Source organism: Solea senegalensis, linkage group LG21 (genome assembly GCF_019176455.1).
Source record: "Solea senegalensis isolate Sse05_10M linkage group LG21, IFAPA_SoseM_1, whole genome shotgun sequence".
In the NCBI taxonomy this organism is placed as follows: domain Eukaryota; kingdom Metazoa; phylum Chordata; class Actinopteri; order Pleuronectiformes; family Soleidae; genus Solea; species Solea senegalensis.
The window spans coordinates 5965011-5982730 of NC_058040.1; the positions used below are offsets into that span (position 1 = coordinate 5965011).

General features: G+C 41.4%; 1 protein-coding gene across 1 annotated transcript in view; it reads left to right on the forward strand.

Moving 5' to 3' along the window:
- The window catches only part of kcnt1a (potassium sodium-activated channel subfamily T member 1a), a 30100-nt gene extending 13182 nt beyond the window's left edge, over positions 1–16918 (forward strand). Inside the window, exons 9-31 of the mRNA XM_044012245.1 lie at positions 379–462; positions 740–834; positions 1137–1317; positions 1396–1560; positions 1638–1774; positions 4717–4780; positions 4882–4990; positions 5094–5202; positions 7266–7415; positions 8000–8229; positions 8315–8531; positions 9372–9477; positions 9644–9816; positions 11569–11640; positions 11750–11884; positions 12491–12602; positions 12758–12859; positions 13100–13183; positions 13266–13394; positions 13712–14006; positions 14089–14151; positions 14262–14346; positions 15788–16918. Of these exons, the coding sequence (XP_043868180.1) occupies positions 379–462; positions 740–834; positions 1137–1317; positions 1396–1560; positions 1638–1774; positions 4717–4780; positions 4882–4990; positions 5094–5202; positions 7266–7415; positions 8000–8229; positions 8315–8531; positions 9372–9477; positions 9644–9816; positions 11569–11640; positions 11750–11884; positions 12491–12602; positions 12758–12859; positions 13100–13183; positions 13266–13394; positions 13712–14006; positions 14089–14151; positions 14262–14346; positions 15788–15905 (3015 nt within the window). The 3' untranslated portion in view covers positions 15906–16918. The remainder of the gene's footprint in view (positions 1–378; positions 463–739; positions 835–1136; positions 1318–1395; positions 1561–1637; positions 1775–4716; positions 4781–4881; positions 4991–5093; positions 5203–7265; positions 7416–7999; positions 8230–8314; positions 8532–9371; positions 9478–9643; positions 9817–11568; positions 11641–11749; positions 11885–12490; positions 12603–12757; positions 12860–13099; positions 13184–13265; positions 13395–13711; positions 14007–14088; positions 14152–14261; positions 14347–15787) is intronic.
- The last annotated feature ends 802 nt before the right edge of the window (positions 16919–17720 follow it).

Sequence of the window (17720 nt, forward strand, 5' to 3'; positions counted from 1 at the left end):
ATTGTATTTTTTTATCTCTTCTTATTGTGTCCTGCCCTAAATTCATCGTTTTTGTTGCACTTTTTTTTTTATTTTAGTCTTGTGTTTTCACTCATATTGCCGTTTATTTGTGTATATTTGTACATGTCTATTTATTGACAATAATATAATATTTGGTGTGTTCTCAGTTTCTCAATGTTTGGCAAGATTTTTTTTCATTTGAATGTGTATAGCTATTTTGTGAGGGTTGGGTCCAAAAGCCTTTTGTACCCAAGCACAAAATGATTTCCATATTATCATAATCATATATTTCACCGACTGTGAGGCGTTGGTGAGGACATGATAAACTAATGAACAATACATGAGTGAGTGAGTTGAAATGTTTCCCTCGCTCTTCAGATCTTCTGGCCCTCGATTCAGAACATCTTCATCCCCGTGTTTCTCAACTGCTGGCTGGCCAAATGTGCTCTGGAGAATATGATTGTGAGTGTGAAAACATTAGCATTCCCTGTTAATGACCCGTCAATCTTTTAATGACACTGCTACAATGATACTGACTGTGTGCAGCCTTAAGGGCTCTCACTGAGGCTTTGTGTTGTTTCACAGAGAAGAACCTTTTTCTACAAACTCATTTTTATAATGGAAGTAGATATCTGGTGAATTTGTGCGACCATGAGTTTTGCAGCTTCAGAAATGATGAATATCCAGACCTTGTGTAGTCACGTTAGGTATGATGTTGTTGTTGTTGTTGTTGTTGTAGAACGACGTGCACAGAGCCATCCAGAGGACAAACTCAGCCATGTTCAACCAGGTCCTGATTCTCATCTGCACTTTACTCTGCCTTGTTTTCACTGGGTGAGGCTGCTTCTTCAAGGAGCTTTTACTTTTATTGTGACTGTCATGTTCAAGCTTTGGGTTTACATCATCAAATGACCTGGATCCTTTAAAGCCCAATTATTTATGAACCCTTGAGCCTTAAAAAACAGGAATATAATACAGAATATAAAGATTTGTTTGAGTCATGGAAATACCCCAGGCAATAAATAAGTCTTAAAACTCACTTTTCTCTGTAATTATCTCCAAATATATTATATTATAACAGTAGTCCTGTAAAGTTAACTGTTAATATAGCATCCCAGATTTATAATCTGTCACAGCACATGTGGAATCCAGCATCTGGAGCGAGCGGGAAGGAACCTCTCACTCTTCAACTCCTTCTACTTCTGCATCGTCACCTTCTCCACCGTGGGCTTCGGAGACGTTACTCCCCGCATATGGCCGTCCCAGCTGCTGGTTGTCATCATGATCTGTGTGGCTCTGGTAGTTCTGCCTCTCCAGGTAAAAACATGGCTCAAGTATTCTTGATAACTTCTCAGGATGTGTTTTCAAGTGTTGTTGAGCTTGTTGTGTTTTCAGTTTGAGGAGCTGATCTACCTGTGGATGGAAAGACAGAAGTCTGGAGGGAATTACAGCCGTCACAGAGCTCAGACAGAGAAACATGTTGTACTGTGCGTCAGCGCACTCAAAATAGACCTGCTCATGGATTTCCTCAACGAGTTCTACGCCCATCCTAGACTGCAGGTACAGAATTGAGTCACGTGTCCTGCATCGTGTGCTCCAGAGTAGATACTCATGTGATTGATGCATCATCTTTAAAGGATTACTACGTGGTGATCCTGTGCCCGACTGAGATGGACCTCCAGGTGCGGAGAGTTCTGCAGATCCCACTGTGGTCACAGAGGGTCATTTATCTGCAGGGATCTGTCCTCAAGGATCAGGATCTACTCCGGGCCAAGTAAGTTACTTTTCAAACTTTTAATTCTGATTTAAAGTACAAGTTACTTTTAGTTTATCTGACGCTTAAAACAGGAACGTTTTGTTAATAGTGGCTCTCTATGCTGGCACCAGACAGACTCACACTCATGCTTTTATCTGCACAAGTAGATCACTTTTTGGGCCACACGGTTGGTGTAGTTGTTAGCACTCTTGCCTTTGCAGCAAGAAGACCCGGGTTCATGACCCGGTCCGAACTGTCTGTCTGCATGGAGTTTGCTTGTTCTCCCCGTGTGTGCGTAGGTATTCCTCGGTTTCTCCAGTTTCTTCCCACAGTCCAAAGACCAGCAGATTTGGGGATTGGATAAATTGGTCATTGTAAATTGACTTTAGTTGATTGTTTGTGTGGTCCTGCGATGGACTGGTGATCTGTCCAGGGTGTACCATGTCTATCAACCTATGTCAGCTGAAATTGGTGCCAGCGCCCCCCCCGTAACCCTCATTTAGAGGATAAAGTGGTAGAAGATGGATGGAGGTAGATCACTTTTGGTCCAAAGTGAAATATCTAAATCACTATAATGAAATAAGTACAGAAATTTATGCGATGCCCTGACTCTTCAAAAATTTAAAAATTATTAAATACGTCTTGATATTTTCCTGGATGAAATCCCACAAAATATCGTACAGACATTTGTGTTGAGTGTTAATTCTTATGTCCAAATGTTCTTTCTCTGCCACCATTAGGTTTACATCTGTGGTTCTGAATTCAGATCATCATCATCATCCTTTATTTAAAACTTGTAAAGGAAAAATGATATATGATACTGTATTAACAAAACAGCAATAAAAAGGATCTGGTAAAGGAAAGCACATATTGTTAAAATGTGTTTAAATTGCATATTTACTGACAGATTACCAAGATTAAGAAAATCCTATGACCTGGTGCAGTGTTAGGTTGTTCTGTAGGTAATGAGACATGATAGATAACCTGGTAATTTGCCTATAATTGCTTTGGGAATGAACTGAGTTCAGTGTTGTTTTCTCCTGGTTGCTCATGACTAATGATTGCCATCCAGCGTTTCAACAGAGTGTGCAATATTGTGTCCTGAATCCCTTGTCAGTCCTAATTCTTATGGCAAAGCGATTGTACAATTAGTTTTGTAGACTTTTGAGGGCTTCATGCTTTGTTTCTGCAGAAAAATGTCAGTTTGATTTTAACAAGCCTAGTGACGACACAAACTACACTTGTAAAATCATAGTTTATCTATACAGATGACACTTTTTAATTTTGCCCCATCATCAGCTTATTTACGATACACAGAGGTAATACAACGTTCTCCCCTTTGTTTTCCACTCTTGCTTCACACACTTGTGTTCTGTACACGGTGAAAGTTTGTTGAATGTTGGGCAGGATTTTTCTAAATGAAACAAACATGAACAGAGTGATGAATACTGTGACGCCGGCACATGTGATTGAAAATGTTGATGGTTCAGAGAATAAAGCTCCCATCTGTGGGCTGTGAGCCTTGATTGTCCTTTCGAGCCTCAGTATCATGCAGATAGTATTTTATTCCATTCCTAGTAAATGGGCCTGTCAGAGCTTTTGTTCGGCCTCACACTCTTTTTTTCAAAAGTCTGAGAGGAGAGAGGAACATGATATGTGTAACATGCGGCTGATAATTTTTTTCAGTGTTGAAATCTTCATGAATGAGGTCACGTGGAGCATTTTGACACAGAAGAAATGATTAAAGTCCTGCTTTTAGTCTGTGTGCCGAGCCAGAGACTGAGATTCAAACTATCATAAATGAAACACACATAGTAAATGTAACAGTTCAGATAGTCGATGCACAGCTAAGAACGCTAGAGGGTTCGGCTCAGAGTGAAAGCTAATGTGGATGGTTTTTATATGGAGTGGGCAAGTAACGGGTTGATGAGCTGCAGGTGAGAGGCAGGGCAGAGAAACAAACACCAGCTGATAAGAAGGAGTTGATTGCATGGAGGACAGCATCAGGAATGACACAAGAGTTTGTGAAAACATGAATGTGGAAAAAAACTGTGCACAATTAAATGTAGTGCAGTCATCTTTTGTAATTTTACTTTATTGTGTCTCTTGGGGATTTGAAAAGGAATAAAAAAAAAAAGAAGCAGATGTCTGCAGCTTTGATATATGAGAGTGTAATACTAAAACAGGGCCACACGGTTGGTATAGTAGTATAAAATGCTCATCAAAAGAAACCGATAGTTGTATAGAGGGAGTAAAATCAAAATGATTCTATCATTAAAGATCCATTAAAGAGTAAAGATAACAGGAATGTATATTGGCTGCAATTGAATAAACTACAAGTATCCATAAGAATATTTGAATAGAGCAAAATTGCTTTAGAATTAAACTTGATTTGTTTCAGTCGCCTTAGAATAAGCCCTTTATATGTCCTTTAGGCAAGGGCCTTGCATTCCAAACGCCACCATCTTACACTGTTTCTGTTTTAGTCCCAACATGACATGAGATGAACTCTTTAAAGTACTTTGATGTTACTTTTGATTTTGAACGTGTGTTATGTAACTTAAATGTTTACATTCGACACTCAGGGTTTTGAGTAATTACCGGCAGACTAGGTGTGTGTCAAGCTTTCATCCTGCATCTGCCACCATTTCAAATTCCTCCCACACTTGTTTTACATTCTGCACTCTTCTGGCTGTGTTAATCCTATGCAGAAACAGGTCCACCGTCCCTGCTTATACAGTACAGAGCCTTTTAAATGTTAATATTTGTCCATTAGATATGTTGAACTGATCTTCAAAGGCTGTTATCCTCTCTGACTGGTCAGTGGTCATTTTAGCAGCACCTGAACAGTTTTGCTGCCAGGTTTGATTTTCATCTGCTGCACTGTAATTGAGTCATTTGCATTTTTTTTTATCATGTATTGTGACTTTGTTCTGTCATTTTTTTTAACTTCTCTGGAGAATGGATGACGCAGAGGCTTGTTTCATTCTGAGCAGTCGGAATGAGGCAGATCGCATGGCTGCGGTAAGAGCAAATACTGAACTCTCAATCTCTCGAACTCAGATTACTAATTCTCTCCACGATGACGTACATTTCTGATTGATTTCTGCTCGTTTCCATCCCAGGACCATCAGACCATCCTGAGAGCCTGGGCAGTGAAGGACTTTGCACCAAACTGTCCCCTTTATGTGCAAATACTGAAACCAGAAAACAAGTTCCACGTAAAATTCGCTGGTGAGAGTTTTCAAACTTGAAATGCCCGTAACCTTTCTTACCGTGTAACACATGCTATTAAGCTGCACATGTCTTTTCATGGGTTTATTTTCTCTGTTTTTAGATCATGTTGTGTGTGAGGAAGAATTCAAGTATGCCATGTTGGCTCTCAACTGTGTTTGCCCTGCAACGTCCACCTTGGTCACTCTCCTCGTACACACCTCCCGTGGACGGTCAGTCCCCTGTTATGTTTGGTTTACTGAATGAGTCCAACCTTCAAGCTTCACCATGGCTAGGGTTAACAAATGTCCCGCTTTGTGTGGGACCGCATGACATTCGCTTCCCTTGTCCCACATGTTGAGACGATGTCCCGCATTTTAATCGACTCAAGTACGTCTGATCTAATTACTTTAAAAAAAAAGAGGGCAGCTGTACATCAACCTGTCATATGCAGGGCGCTGTCTCCCCGTCAGTCGCAGATTATATAGATGTTGAGAAGAAGAAAAAAATGATGATGAACTACAGCAAAGAAAAAGATGATGCACATACAACAAAGAACAGGGAAACTACTCACAAATGGGTGAAGCAGCTGATAAAAGATAAAAAGCTACTTCATTAATTATTTCTTATATGTTATACTTGTAAACAATCAAAAGTGTTGAGAAAGAAATAACCCTGAACTGGTTCTATAAGCAATTCAATTAAATTCAGTGTTATTTGTATAGCACCGACTCACAACATAAAGAGAAACCCAACAATTTACACAATGAGCAAGCACTAGGCATCAGTGGAGAGAAAATACTCCATTTTAACAGAAAGGAATCTCTGACAGAACCAGACTCAAAAAGGGTGCAACATCTGCCTCAACCGGTTGGGTGAAAGGAAAATGGGGGACAGAGGAGAGGTGGGGGAGAGAAAAGACAAGAGGGAGGTGAGGTAGAGATAGAAGAAAGAGACCAGGAGCAGATAATACATATATAATAATGGTGATGATATGATGGCCTTGAAACGGGATCTGGATCCTGCAGCCTGCAAGATGACACAGAAAGAGAAAGAGAGAGGACAGGAAGGAAAGATACAACCTCAGGAGAGAAAGAACAAGGTGAATGACATATAATGAAGTCATACTCTTACCCTGAGTGTGAGTGAGGAATTCCCCCAGCAGTCTAGGTCTATAGCAGCATAACTAAGAGATGGTCCAGGTTAACTATAAGCTTTATCAAAGAGACAGGTTTTAAGTCTAACTTTAAATACTTTCAGGTATGAAGGTACCTGATCATTAATTGCTTTGTACTGTGATTTTAAATTGAATTCTAAACTGTACGGGGAGCCAGTGTAGAGAAGCTAACACTGGAGTGATATGGTCTCTCTTTCTAGTTCCTGTCAGGCATTTTGAATCAACTGAAGGGTTTTAACAGACAGTCACTTTTCAAATCTTGAGGCTTCACAGTTCAGATTCTTGTGGAAGATGTTAAGCCATGACTGGTGATCGCTGATGTAATATATAATAAACATGTACAACCATAGCTTGCTTCCATGAAAGCAGCACAGAGCAGAAAAATCCGCCCGGACAAAGAAAAGTCGGAGCTCATTGTGGAAGTCAGCAGGAAGTTTGGAGAAAGAGTGCATTGGACCTGCATTGATCTGTCTGGTGTGTGCTGCCTGTAAAACAGCGTTTAAAGTTCTCTTGTGGAAAATGATTTTTCACAGCATGCAAACGGGTCATTCTTAAAAGCCGACGCCAACGACTGAGAGGAACTGCTTTCAAGGGAATCAATGGGCTTAGGCACTTTACTGTGATCCTGACTGAACACGAAGCTTTGTGCGTTTTTATTAGACCAAAGTTTTTCAGTTTTGCACTCTTTAGCCACAAAGACACAAATGTGTGCTTGTTTATGTTTGCGTCACACATGGATTCACAGGATATTACTGGGTATATGGGCTTACTAACTACACAAAGCATGAGGTGTGAAATACACTTAATATGTTATGGTATGTAAATAAAGATAATTAATTGGCTTCCTTTAGCCTCTCTCGAAGCCCATTAGACTCAAAGCGTCTGAGCAATTACCTTAATCACAGGAAGTCATTACAAAGTGCTCACTGGAGTCATCCTGACCGACACACGGATGAAGCCATATGTTTTTCAACGGATCACCTGGGAAATCCGTGTGATCCTGAGGGTCTGGAGGGAGAGAGAAAGAGATTTAATTTTCCAAATGATGATAGGGATTGATCATATATGTGATATATTCATTTGACAGATTTGTTGATACTTTTCTGTGCATGAATGCAGGGAAGGACAACAGTCTCCAGAGCAGTGGCAGAGGATGTACGGGTGTTGTTCTGGCAACGAGGTCTACCACATCCGACTGTGCGACAGCAAGTTCTTTGGAGAGCATAATGGCAAAAGCTTCACATACGCCTCCTTCCATGCTCACAAGAAGTGAGTTGATGTAAACCAAAGCATCTCTGTCACATGCTGGGCTCTGACCCGCTATCTTCTGAAGCAGGAATTTTACTCTGCTATGAAATGTTAATACGTTTTAATAGATAGATAGGCTTAATCAGTATTGTGTTTACTAATTTGTATTATAACATTAGGATCAATTCTTAGCTCTTAAATCTACGATTACAATGTAATAAAACAATTTGTCAGTAAATCTTGTTATTATGTTAAAACAATGTGCAAAAGGCTTAAGCCACCATTAGATCTGTTGTTTTAGCAATGCTATAATGACCACACAGTATAAATATTTTGTTTATAGTATACAGTTTCAAACTATTTTCACAAGAAAAAAAAAACAGCATCTACAGGTTAAAGTGTCAAGTATTCACTGTGTTTACTACACAAAAACACTTGACCCTGACACTCTTAACTCTTATTAATTAATATTGAATTATATTAATATTACTGGTAAAACCTGTGTTCTACTATTTTGTGTCAACAAATATCTGCTGTGAAAAAGGTCTTAACCAAGACGTGCTTGAGCATCACATACACATGATGCACCTGTATCTGATGTGCAGGTATGGCGTGTGTCTGATTGGAATAAAGAGGGAAGACAACAAGAGCATCCTCCTGAACCCTGGCCCGCGCCACATCATGGCCGCCACAGACACCTGCTACTACATCAACATCACCAAGGAGGAGAACTCGGCGTTCATCTTCAACCAGGAGGAGAGGAAGGGACGATCTGCTGGGGGAATCTACGATGGGCCCTCACAGCTTCCTGTGCACAGCATCATTGCGAGCATGGGTGAGAGACTTGGAACTTGGATTAAATGAATAAAAGTAGTGTTGAATATGCAGCTTTGTTGAGCTTAGGGCCGTCGATTTCACAGGTACTGTTGCCATGGATCTTCAGAATACGAGTCCGCCCGACGTCTCAGGTGGACAACTGGTCCCGCCGACAGTGAACGGGACGGGGAGCCGCCGGCCGAGCATCGCTCCCGTTCAGGAGCTCGCTGACTCCGCCTCCATCCTGCCCTGTGACCTTCTTGGCGACCAGTCGGAGGATGACTCGGTTTTTACAGATGAGAAAGACAACTCGTCACCTGAGTAAGTTTTCTCTTTGGCCTTTGACACTTCATGAGACGTTTTATTTTACCAGTTTGTTATTGTATGGCTGCTATTTCTTTGTGTTTTTTATGATTTTTTATTTATTTTAAGCTGTTTTATCTCATTTTGAACCTTTTACTTATTATGTCATTATTTATTCTGTACAGCACTTTGATCCACTGTGGTTTGTTTAAAGTGCTTAACAAATAAAGCTGGATTGGATTGGATTGGATAAGTGCTTACGTTAATATAATTCGTTATTAATGTAAGTGGAGAGTAAAAGCATACGTTTACGTATGTACTTGATTCAAGTGCCCGTTTACTAGATCAGCTGATAATTGATGATGCATTGTTATATAAACTGTGCATTTCTGGACAAATGGAAAGAGTAAAATCTGACTTTATTTGTATTTTGGAGTTTTATGTAGGCGTAGCTTTACAACTCATATAGATGCTGGAGTACTGTATTCATACCGTACTAGAATAGTAATGCAGGGATAATTTATATTTATATGCATCTTCATCTTCCACTCATAATCCTTTCACATTCAATTGTCTAACAGCTTGAATTTAACACAGAGATCTATACCACTCGTCCATTAACGTCTTTTAGTTTCTGTGTAATGTGGCTGTTTAGTTTCTTTCACATCCTGTTTCAGTTGAATCGTGCAGCTGAAATGATGGCGTTGACGAAGGCGATAAAATGAAATTAGTCAATTTCTCCTAAATTTCTCCTAAAAATCCCCGTTTGTTTTCATACAATGAATAACAACTAGAAACCCTCTTGAACACAATATTTTTCCTTGAATATGTCATTCATGCTCTGGGTTTTGTTGTCAGGTATGTGAAAGGTTATCCCCCGAACTCTCCGTACATTGGGAGCTCGCCCACCTTGTGCCATCTGTTGGCTGAAAAAGCCCCGTTTTGCTGCCTACGACTGGACCAGGTGGGCAGTTGCTGTTCTTTCAACTTAGTCACTCAGATATTTATTGCCTCAGACATTCCCTGTATTCCTACCTCCGTCTCTCTCTCCCCCTCTCTCTCTCTCTCCTGCTCTGTCCTTCACTTGATAAAAGCAAAGTACCTATGTCTGCTTATTTTTGCCTGCACAGGGCTGCAGGCACAACAGTTTTGAGGACGCAAAGGCTTACGGTTTTAAAAACAAGCTGATCATCGTGTCAGCCGAGACCGCGGGGAACGGCCTCTATAACTTCATAGTGCCTCTCAGAGCGTACTACAGACCCAGGAAAGAGCTCAACCCCATTGTATTGCTGCTGGATAACCCGTGAGTTTACTTAATCACACTCTTCATTCCTCATTCTTCCTTTTCCCGCCCCTTTCATATGAAGCTAAGAGGACAAGGCTGTGGAGGTGGGACTTGTCATTTTCTCCAGGTTCTCCGGGTTACCTCCCACAGTCCAAAAACAGGCAGATTTGGTGATTAGGCAAACTGGACACTCTAAATTGACCGTTGGTGTGAGTCTGACAGTGGTTGTTTGTCTCTATGTGGCCCTGTTGTCGTTTACCGAGCCTTCCTTCTTTAAACAACAACCATTTTGCCGTTTGCTTGAGAGAGTGTCAGCCGAATTCTGGAACACTCTGGCCTCCGTCCTCAGGACCGTACATTTTAAAGCTTATCTGACATCATCATCCTATACATCACAATTGCCCTTTTTGTGGTATTCGAGCTCAGATGGTCCTTCCTTCCTCCAGTTTCTGGGACCACCGTTACTGAAAAAAACAGTTATTTTATACTTCCTTATGATCGTAATTATTGTGATGCAGAATAACAGATTTGACAGCATATGTGATTTTCACCAAGCAAAGTCCAGAACTGGCCTATAAACTCCTACTGTATACCCAGAATGAACCCTCTCGTGATCAATTTCCTGTTTTGCATCTCCATGCAATGCAGTGGACACGTTCAACATATCCATTAGCTGTGTTATTGTGTTCTCCTAAGTCTGGCACGTCACTGTGATGGATTGGCGGCCTGTCCAGAGTGTGACCCCGCCTTTTGCCCTATGTCAGCTGGGATTGGCACCAGCAGCTCGCCACCACGTGACCCTCGTGTGGAGGATAAAGCGGCAGACAATGGATGAATGGCTACTGCTGCTACCGCTCACAGTGACGCTGTGTTTTGAGCAACAAAGAAAATAAGATTTAAAAAAAAAAAGAAACAGAAAGAAATGCTGCTCTCTGTATCTCCAGACAGTCACCATGGCAACTTGTTTTGCCTTGAACCTGAATAATATGTAGTATAATATTGCTACAAGAGGAGGAAACGATGGGGGGAAAAAACGATTTCTGTGGAGAACACCAAGCAGGCTTTCATTGACAGCCCCCACATGCGAGCTCTCAGGACGCCTCATGGAAACACCCACAAACAATAAACTCTTCCTGCGTTTGACGCTCCTGCCCTTGTTATTGCGCGCGCACACACACACACACACACACAGAAATACAAACACCCACACACATGGATACGCAATTCCGGCTCTTATGACAGCCTTGGGTCTCTAATCAGCAGGACTAGACAGATGCATAAAGTAATGTTCTGTCAGGGATGGTGTTGGAGGACAGACTGCAATAAAGCGACTAAATCTCTGTGTGCCTAGCAACAGATGGACTCGCGCAGCCTAAAGACACTCTAAGTACGGAGTTGAACTACTATAGAAGCCCCAGAGGCTCAGATACTTGCTGTTTTACATCATCTCGTAGTAAACCGCACACTGATCCTTAAAGCAGCCGTTATGTGCGGTGAGTGTAGTCAGTGGGCAACGTGTTTTTTTATAGGTACCGTACGAGTGCTTAATTATGAAACAATATTTGTTTTATATGATGTAGACTTTTCAATATTACTTCACAGTAAAAGTAAACAAATCAAACTTACAGCAGCACTTGAAACGTGTGTTTAAATTGTGTGTAAGGTTACATGTGAAGAGCCAATTAAGTCTCCCCCTGTATCATTTCTCAGCAACATATTGTGTGACTTTGTGTTAAACTGATAATTCTCTTTTATATTTGTTACATTTAGGCCAGATAATCACTTTCTGGAGGCAATCTGCTGTTTCCCTATGGTCTACTACATGGCTGGGACTATAGACAAGTAAGACTCGGCACATGATTCCATTTACTTTAGATATATGTTGATTTTTACTGAATTAAACTTTGCTTTTTATGTTACTAAAAAGCACTTTTTCTGTTTGTGTTTTCAGCCTTGACAGTCTGCTGCAGTGTGGTATTATCTATGCAGATAATTTGGTTGTTGTGGATAAGGAGAGCACAATGAGTGCCGAGGAGGACTACATGGCCGACGCTAAAACCATTGTCAATGTGCAGACCATGTTCAGGTAGTCAGATCTACGTTTGTGTACTATGTATAATTCAATAACAATAATAACCACAATATATTTTTGCTTTAATAGCAGCATAACAAACATTCAGCACAAACACACTTTTAGTTTAAAGTGTATGATCACATATGATTGTTACTTTCACTCAGTAGCAAGAATCCTCTGTAGTCTTTATTCATATATTGTATATTTTAAAACAATAAGTACTGATATCGACTGAATAAAACATTTTTATTTCAACATACTTTTTGGCCAAATCACCCACTGCTACTTGTTTATTCTATCACCATGTTTCGACAACTGCAGTAAAATGCTTGAATGACTTTGTTTGATAATACGCTGTGATTCATTCTCTATTCTCCATCATGCTCTCTCCTGTTATTTACAGTTCATATTTTTTCAGAATAAAAGCTTTGATTGTAAAAATCACCTGCCGGGCCAGATACCGATGCTGGCCGGCCAGTTTTGGCCCACGGGCCACCAATTGCTGACCACTGCAGACTGTGTGACTTTTCAGTCAATGTCTGTTGCCTTGTCTTGTTGAGTTCTGTCTGAAGCTATGGTGAGGAATTCTTATGATATACTGCATATATTGTTTTACAGATTGTTTCCCAGTCTCAGCATCATCACGGAGCTTACTCATCCATCCAACATGAGATTCATGCAGTTCAGAGCAAAGGACTGTTATTCACTGGCTCTCTCCAAGCTGGAGAAGGTAAGACACGACACGTGGGCGTCTGCTATGAGTCGTTGATATGAATTGTTTATATTATCTTCACGCCGTATTTATGGTTCTCCATTTCTTTACGACGTTCCTGCACTGTCAGAACTATGTCAGACGCGTGTCCTCTGTGTGTTTGTCTCTGACAGAAAGAGCGCGATAAAGGCTCTAACTTGGCCTTCATGTTTCGCCTTCCCTTTGCTGCGGGCCGGGTGTTCAGCATCAGCATGCTGGACACACTGCTCTATCAGGTTGGTACAGACCTTCAGCTAAGTGCTCTGCCCTTGAGGACTCTTTTCAACGCCACAATAAAGGATGTGTGTCGTACTACAGCAGAGCAGAAAAATGCTCCCTTGATGAGCAGCAGAACAGCATGACGTACCATCATAAAGCAAAAGTGCCCTCTTGTGTTTAGTCAGTGACAGCAGAGGATTTGCTCATGTACTCACCACAGTTAGTCACCACAGTTGTCCCCTGTGCTTCCTTGTCAGTCGTTTGTGAAGGACTACATGATCCTCATCGCGAGGCTGCTTCTGGGACTGGACACCACTCCCGGATCAGGATACCTCTGTGCTGTGAGTTACATAAAAGTGAAAAAAAGAAAGAAGAGTTCAAAACTAATATGTGTACGTTTCACACACACACGTCTTGTTCCAGATGAAAGTGAACGAGGAGGATCTGTGGATCAGCACGTACGGCAGACTCTTCCAGAAACTCTGCTCCTCCAGTGCGGAAATTCCCATCGGCATCTATCGCACGGAGTCCCACATTTTCAATTCTTCTGAGGTGAGAGCGACTACATGTTTGGTCTCTGGTTTACCTCACAATGTATAACAGTGTTGTAATATTTTGATTCTGTTGTCATGACAGCAGCTATGGAAGGCTTTGAGTTCAGTGTAACACAGTAGGTACTAGTGTGTAGCTTAATCCAGAGTCCATGTTTATATTTTTACATGAATAGCATACTTTTTCAAACTAACTAAAACTATTATTGACTGTAGTAAAAAAGTATTTCCTTTGAAATGGAATGCAATAGGGAGTGTAAGCACTTGGAGACCTGCACACATTGGCTGCGGACGTAACCTCTCATGTCTCCGTCCCAGTCTCAGGTGTCGGTCAGTGTGGACGACTGCGAGGACACCAAGGACAGAGCGGACGAGCCCCGCAGCAACGACCAGTCGGATCACCCCCTGCTGAGGAAGAAGAGCATGCAGTGGGCGCGGCGGCTCAGTAAGAAGAGCATGAGGTGGCAGGGCATGAGCAGGGACTCCAGCAAAGACCACGGCCAGCGCATCGCACAGCAGCGCCTCAACCTCTACAGACGCTCCGAGAGGGAGGAGCTGTCCGAACTGGTCCGCAACCGCATGAGACACCTGGGCCTCCCCACGTCGGGATATGGTGAGACGAGACCTTTCGTGCAGAGTCACGTCTGCTTCTGCCGGATACTTTTTCCTCATTGTCGTCTCCCTGCTGTTTGTAGAAGACCTGACTAATCTGACTGCTAGTGATGTCATGAACAGAGTCAATCTGGGATATTTACAAGGTAAGGATATAAATCAGGATGCCACAGCAGGTAAGTCATGTTTTTTTAAATGTTCTTATGTATACTAATCACATCTTTATACTGATTATGATGGTCTATTTTATTTTTAGATGAACAGAACGATCAACAAAACACCCTCTCATACGTCCTGATTAACCCGTCTCCTGATACCAGACTGGAGCTCAATGACATTGTGTAAGCATCACACACACACACACACACACACACTTATTTCAACTGTGTGGGTAATTATTGCATCTGTTTATTTCTTAGCTTCTACACAATTGCCTTAATTTATGGATTGATGTATGATTTGTATTAGTTTGAACTTTTGCCTGAAATTAATCAAGCAACAGTTTTTAAAACTATACGATCACCATAACCTACACATCTTTAAGAACTTTTGTTAATAATCACTTAATAAGTTAACCATTTGTTATCAATGTGCCGAAAATATCAACAAAAAATACAATTAAACATGACCTACCTTGAAATTTTGGAAATATTGTACATTTACAGGTAAGAAGAGGGTGCCTGTCTGTATCCATAGTGATAGTTCCGTCCTGGTACAGTTCGGTTTGGTACAGTATGGTACAGTTTGGAGTGGTAAAGCCCTGGGTCAGGCTCACGTTTAGACTAGAACAGTACCATTATTTGGTAGGACGGGGGGGTGCGCTGTGCCTGATGGCCACGTAGCAGGACGTCGTACCGGTGCGAAATCGAATGCGACACAACAGACAACAATGGAGGACACCGAGCAGCTCGTTTTCTTTTTTAGACCGTTTGTCTCAATGTGACATCAAACTTTATAAGAGATCAGACTGCAGGCGTTGAAGAAACACTGGTTGTATCAGTTCATTCAGCAGTTTTCCACTCACCTGACTCCATCCCACTCTGGTAACAGTATTTATTTAAACCACAGCATAGGAAATGGCAAACAGACAGGAGACGAGGAATCAGCAGAGAAGCACATAGTTTCTTCGAGGGGGGACAGCAAGAGTTGAACCAAACGAAAAGCTCACCTCACGAACCTGGTGCAGAAACATGGATAGAAGACTGAGGTGAGATCCAGGGTTCAGGCAGAGGTAGAAGCAAAAGTCTGCTGGAGTATATGGGGAGGGCTGATTGCAGGAGATGAGGAGCAGCTGTGATCACAGGTGAGTTGTGTTGGCTTGATGAGGAGGTGTGTCTTGGCAGGTAGAGTGGGGGTGGAGTCAGGCGAGTGGAAAGCTGCTGAATGAACTGTGACAGGTTGCAGGGGAGTGACTCTTTTCTGTCGCCCAATCAGCTGACTGTCATGGGTCTAGCTCCCCCCTTACTTTATTATACCATTACTCTGGTACCACAAGGTACTCTGGTACAAAAAAATGGAACGGTTGGGCTGGTTATTTTGGGACTATTCCTAATGGAAAACACAAAAAAAATATGTGCCGTACAGAAACACACCATATGTTACAATCTGCAGTCTCACCATTACATTTCACTGATCTTTACTAATGAGCCTTTAGAGCAGAGTGTCCTTCACATCTGAGAGTTTGACTTCACCTGTGAAAGGGTTTGGTGTGTGGGGCTCCCTCGTGGAAATTACTATTATACCATCATGTAAGAACAGTCAGTTCCTCTCCTGCTTTCTCAGGTACCTGATTCGTTCAGACCCCCTCGCTCATGTCCCAGATGAGCCGCCCGTCCACAGCAGCAGCCTGAAAGAGAGACACGAGTCCAGCTTTGACGTCAGAGAGGACACGCAGCTTTGAGAGCACATCGCTGACCTTCACGGGTTCAGTCATTTCTAATCACCCCCGTCACCCCCGTCAGTTTTCGTGGGGGGGTCCAGTTGTGTCCACACAGGTCCAGCGTGACACTGGACAAGCTGTGCCATAATGTTCCAGCACTGCACTCTATTTTTATGGGATGATTGCCTCCAAATTGACGGGTGACGTATGATGTCACCTTTGGACATTTTCATCCTCTCGACACAGGATGTGAGAGCAGTGTATTTATTTGTGACGAGGCTCTTTCCTGCGGACACTCTGGTCGTATCACACTCGCTCATCGCCTACAAAGTTGTCCTGAGAGTCAATTTTATTCAACAAACAAAACTATTAAGATCACATTTGTTTTGGATTGTGGCTTTTTCAGATGACCAGAAACCACATGCAGAGGCCATTACACGTACATACTTAAGATATAACTTTCAATAATAGTAAAAAAAACAACATGTGCATTTAAAGCTTTAATTTGAAGCTTATTTTTGTAGCTGAACAATAGAGGTGCCGTGGTTATTCAGTAGTGTGGAAGTCTAAAAAACATCGGTGGTTACTTATCTGTACATGTCTTTGGTTGGATGATTTTTTCTTTGCACTTTAGGCGCTTTGTTCAACTTTTTAACCCTGTTCCATGTCATGCATTCAGTATTGTGTCATTATCTAATTTGTACTATATTACAAAATCAGAGAACCTCATTTCACGTTCAGCTCTGCTCGGTGGTTTTGTGGCTGTTTGGGTGAGAAATGTACTTTTAAAACGCTACGTCTTGTACACAGGAATTTTCAATTTTTTTGACTTATATATACAGTATATATTTAAATGTTGGAAATATTTGTACGTGAGCTTGTACATTAAAGTGCCGTTGTATGAAAAAAGCATGTTGTATCTGTTCTGATAATTCAACCTTTGGAATGGAAATGAAGGAGTGTTTAGTAATTGAATGAGATGAATGCCTTAATGTAATGGTTACACCTCTTTCATGTGACCCAGAAAGATTTGCCAAACAATAAGGGAATAAAACAAAAATCGACAAAAAAAATGTAAATGTTAATGAAAAATGTATTTTTGCTGTCACAAATCATTTACAAATATCTCTATGTTTATTGGCAGTGAAGATGTTGATGTGTATTCTGAGTCTGTGTTAGTCAGGAGCAGTTAGTGCTGTCAGCACATTATGTATTAGTGTAATAGTACAGTACTGGGTATCAGTCAGACTGCTACTGGGAAATATCTCATCAGAACAATGCTGCTGCAAATCCACTCTATTACATTACCTGAATAATTTATTCAGTTCAGTATCTTTCATGTAGCCTGGCACATGCTACAAAATCACATAGCTGAAGGACTGAGTCTACATTAAGACTTTTCATCATTGATGAAAGGGTTCGTTGTTAACTTACTGACCAGCGTGTGTTGCCACGATGAACATACTTTTCCCCCCACCGATGCCAAACAGCCTGGTTGACAGTTCTACAGTTACAAGTTACAGTAAAGTGAACAGATTGTGCCGGAACATTAATCTGTTAGTGGCAGTGACGCACGGCTCATGAGAGGGTAATTAAGGCAGGCCTCTTTAAAACCCATTTGCAGAAATGTGTGTCAAAAATCTTGAGTCATAGCTCACTCATATCAGAGCACCGAGATGTGACGCACGCACTTTTACCTTCAGTCAAAGCCCGAAGTTTAACTCACTGAATTTGGAGTCCATTAAAAGTAAGTCTGTTAAGACTTTTAGTCCCACATTATACTAAATGATTACCTTTTATAAAAGTATCTGCCAGCAACATGGAGCGAGAGACAAA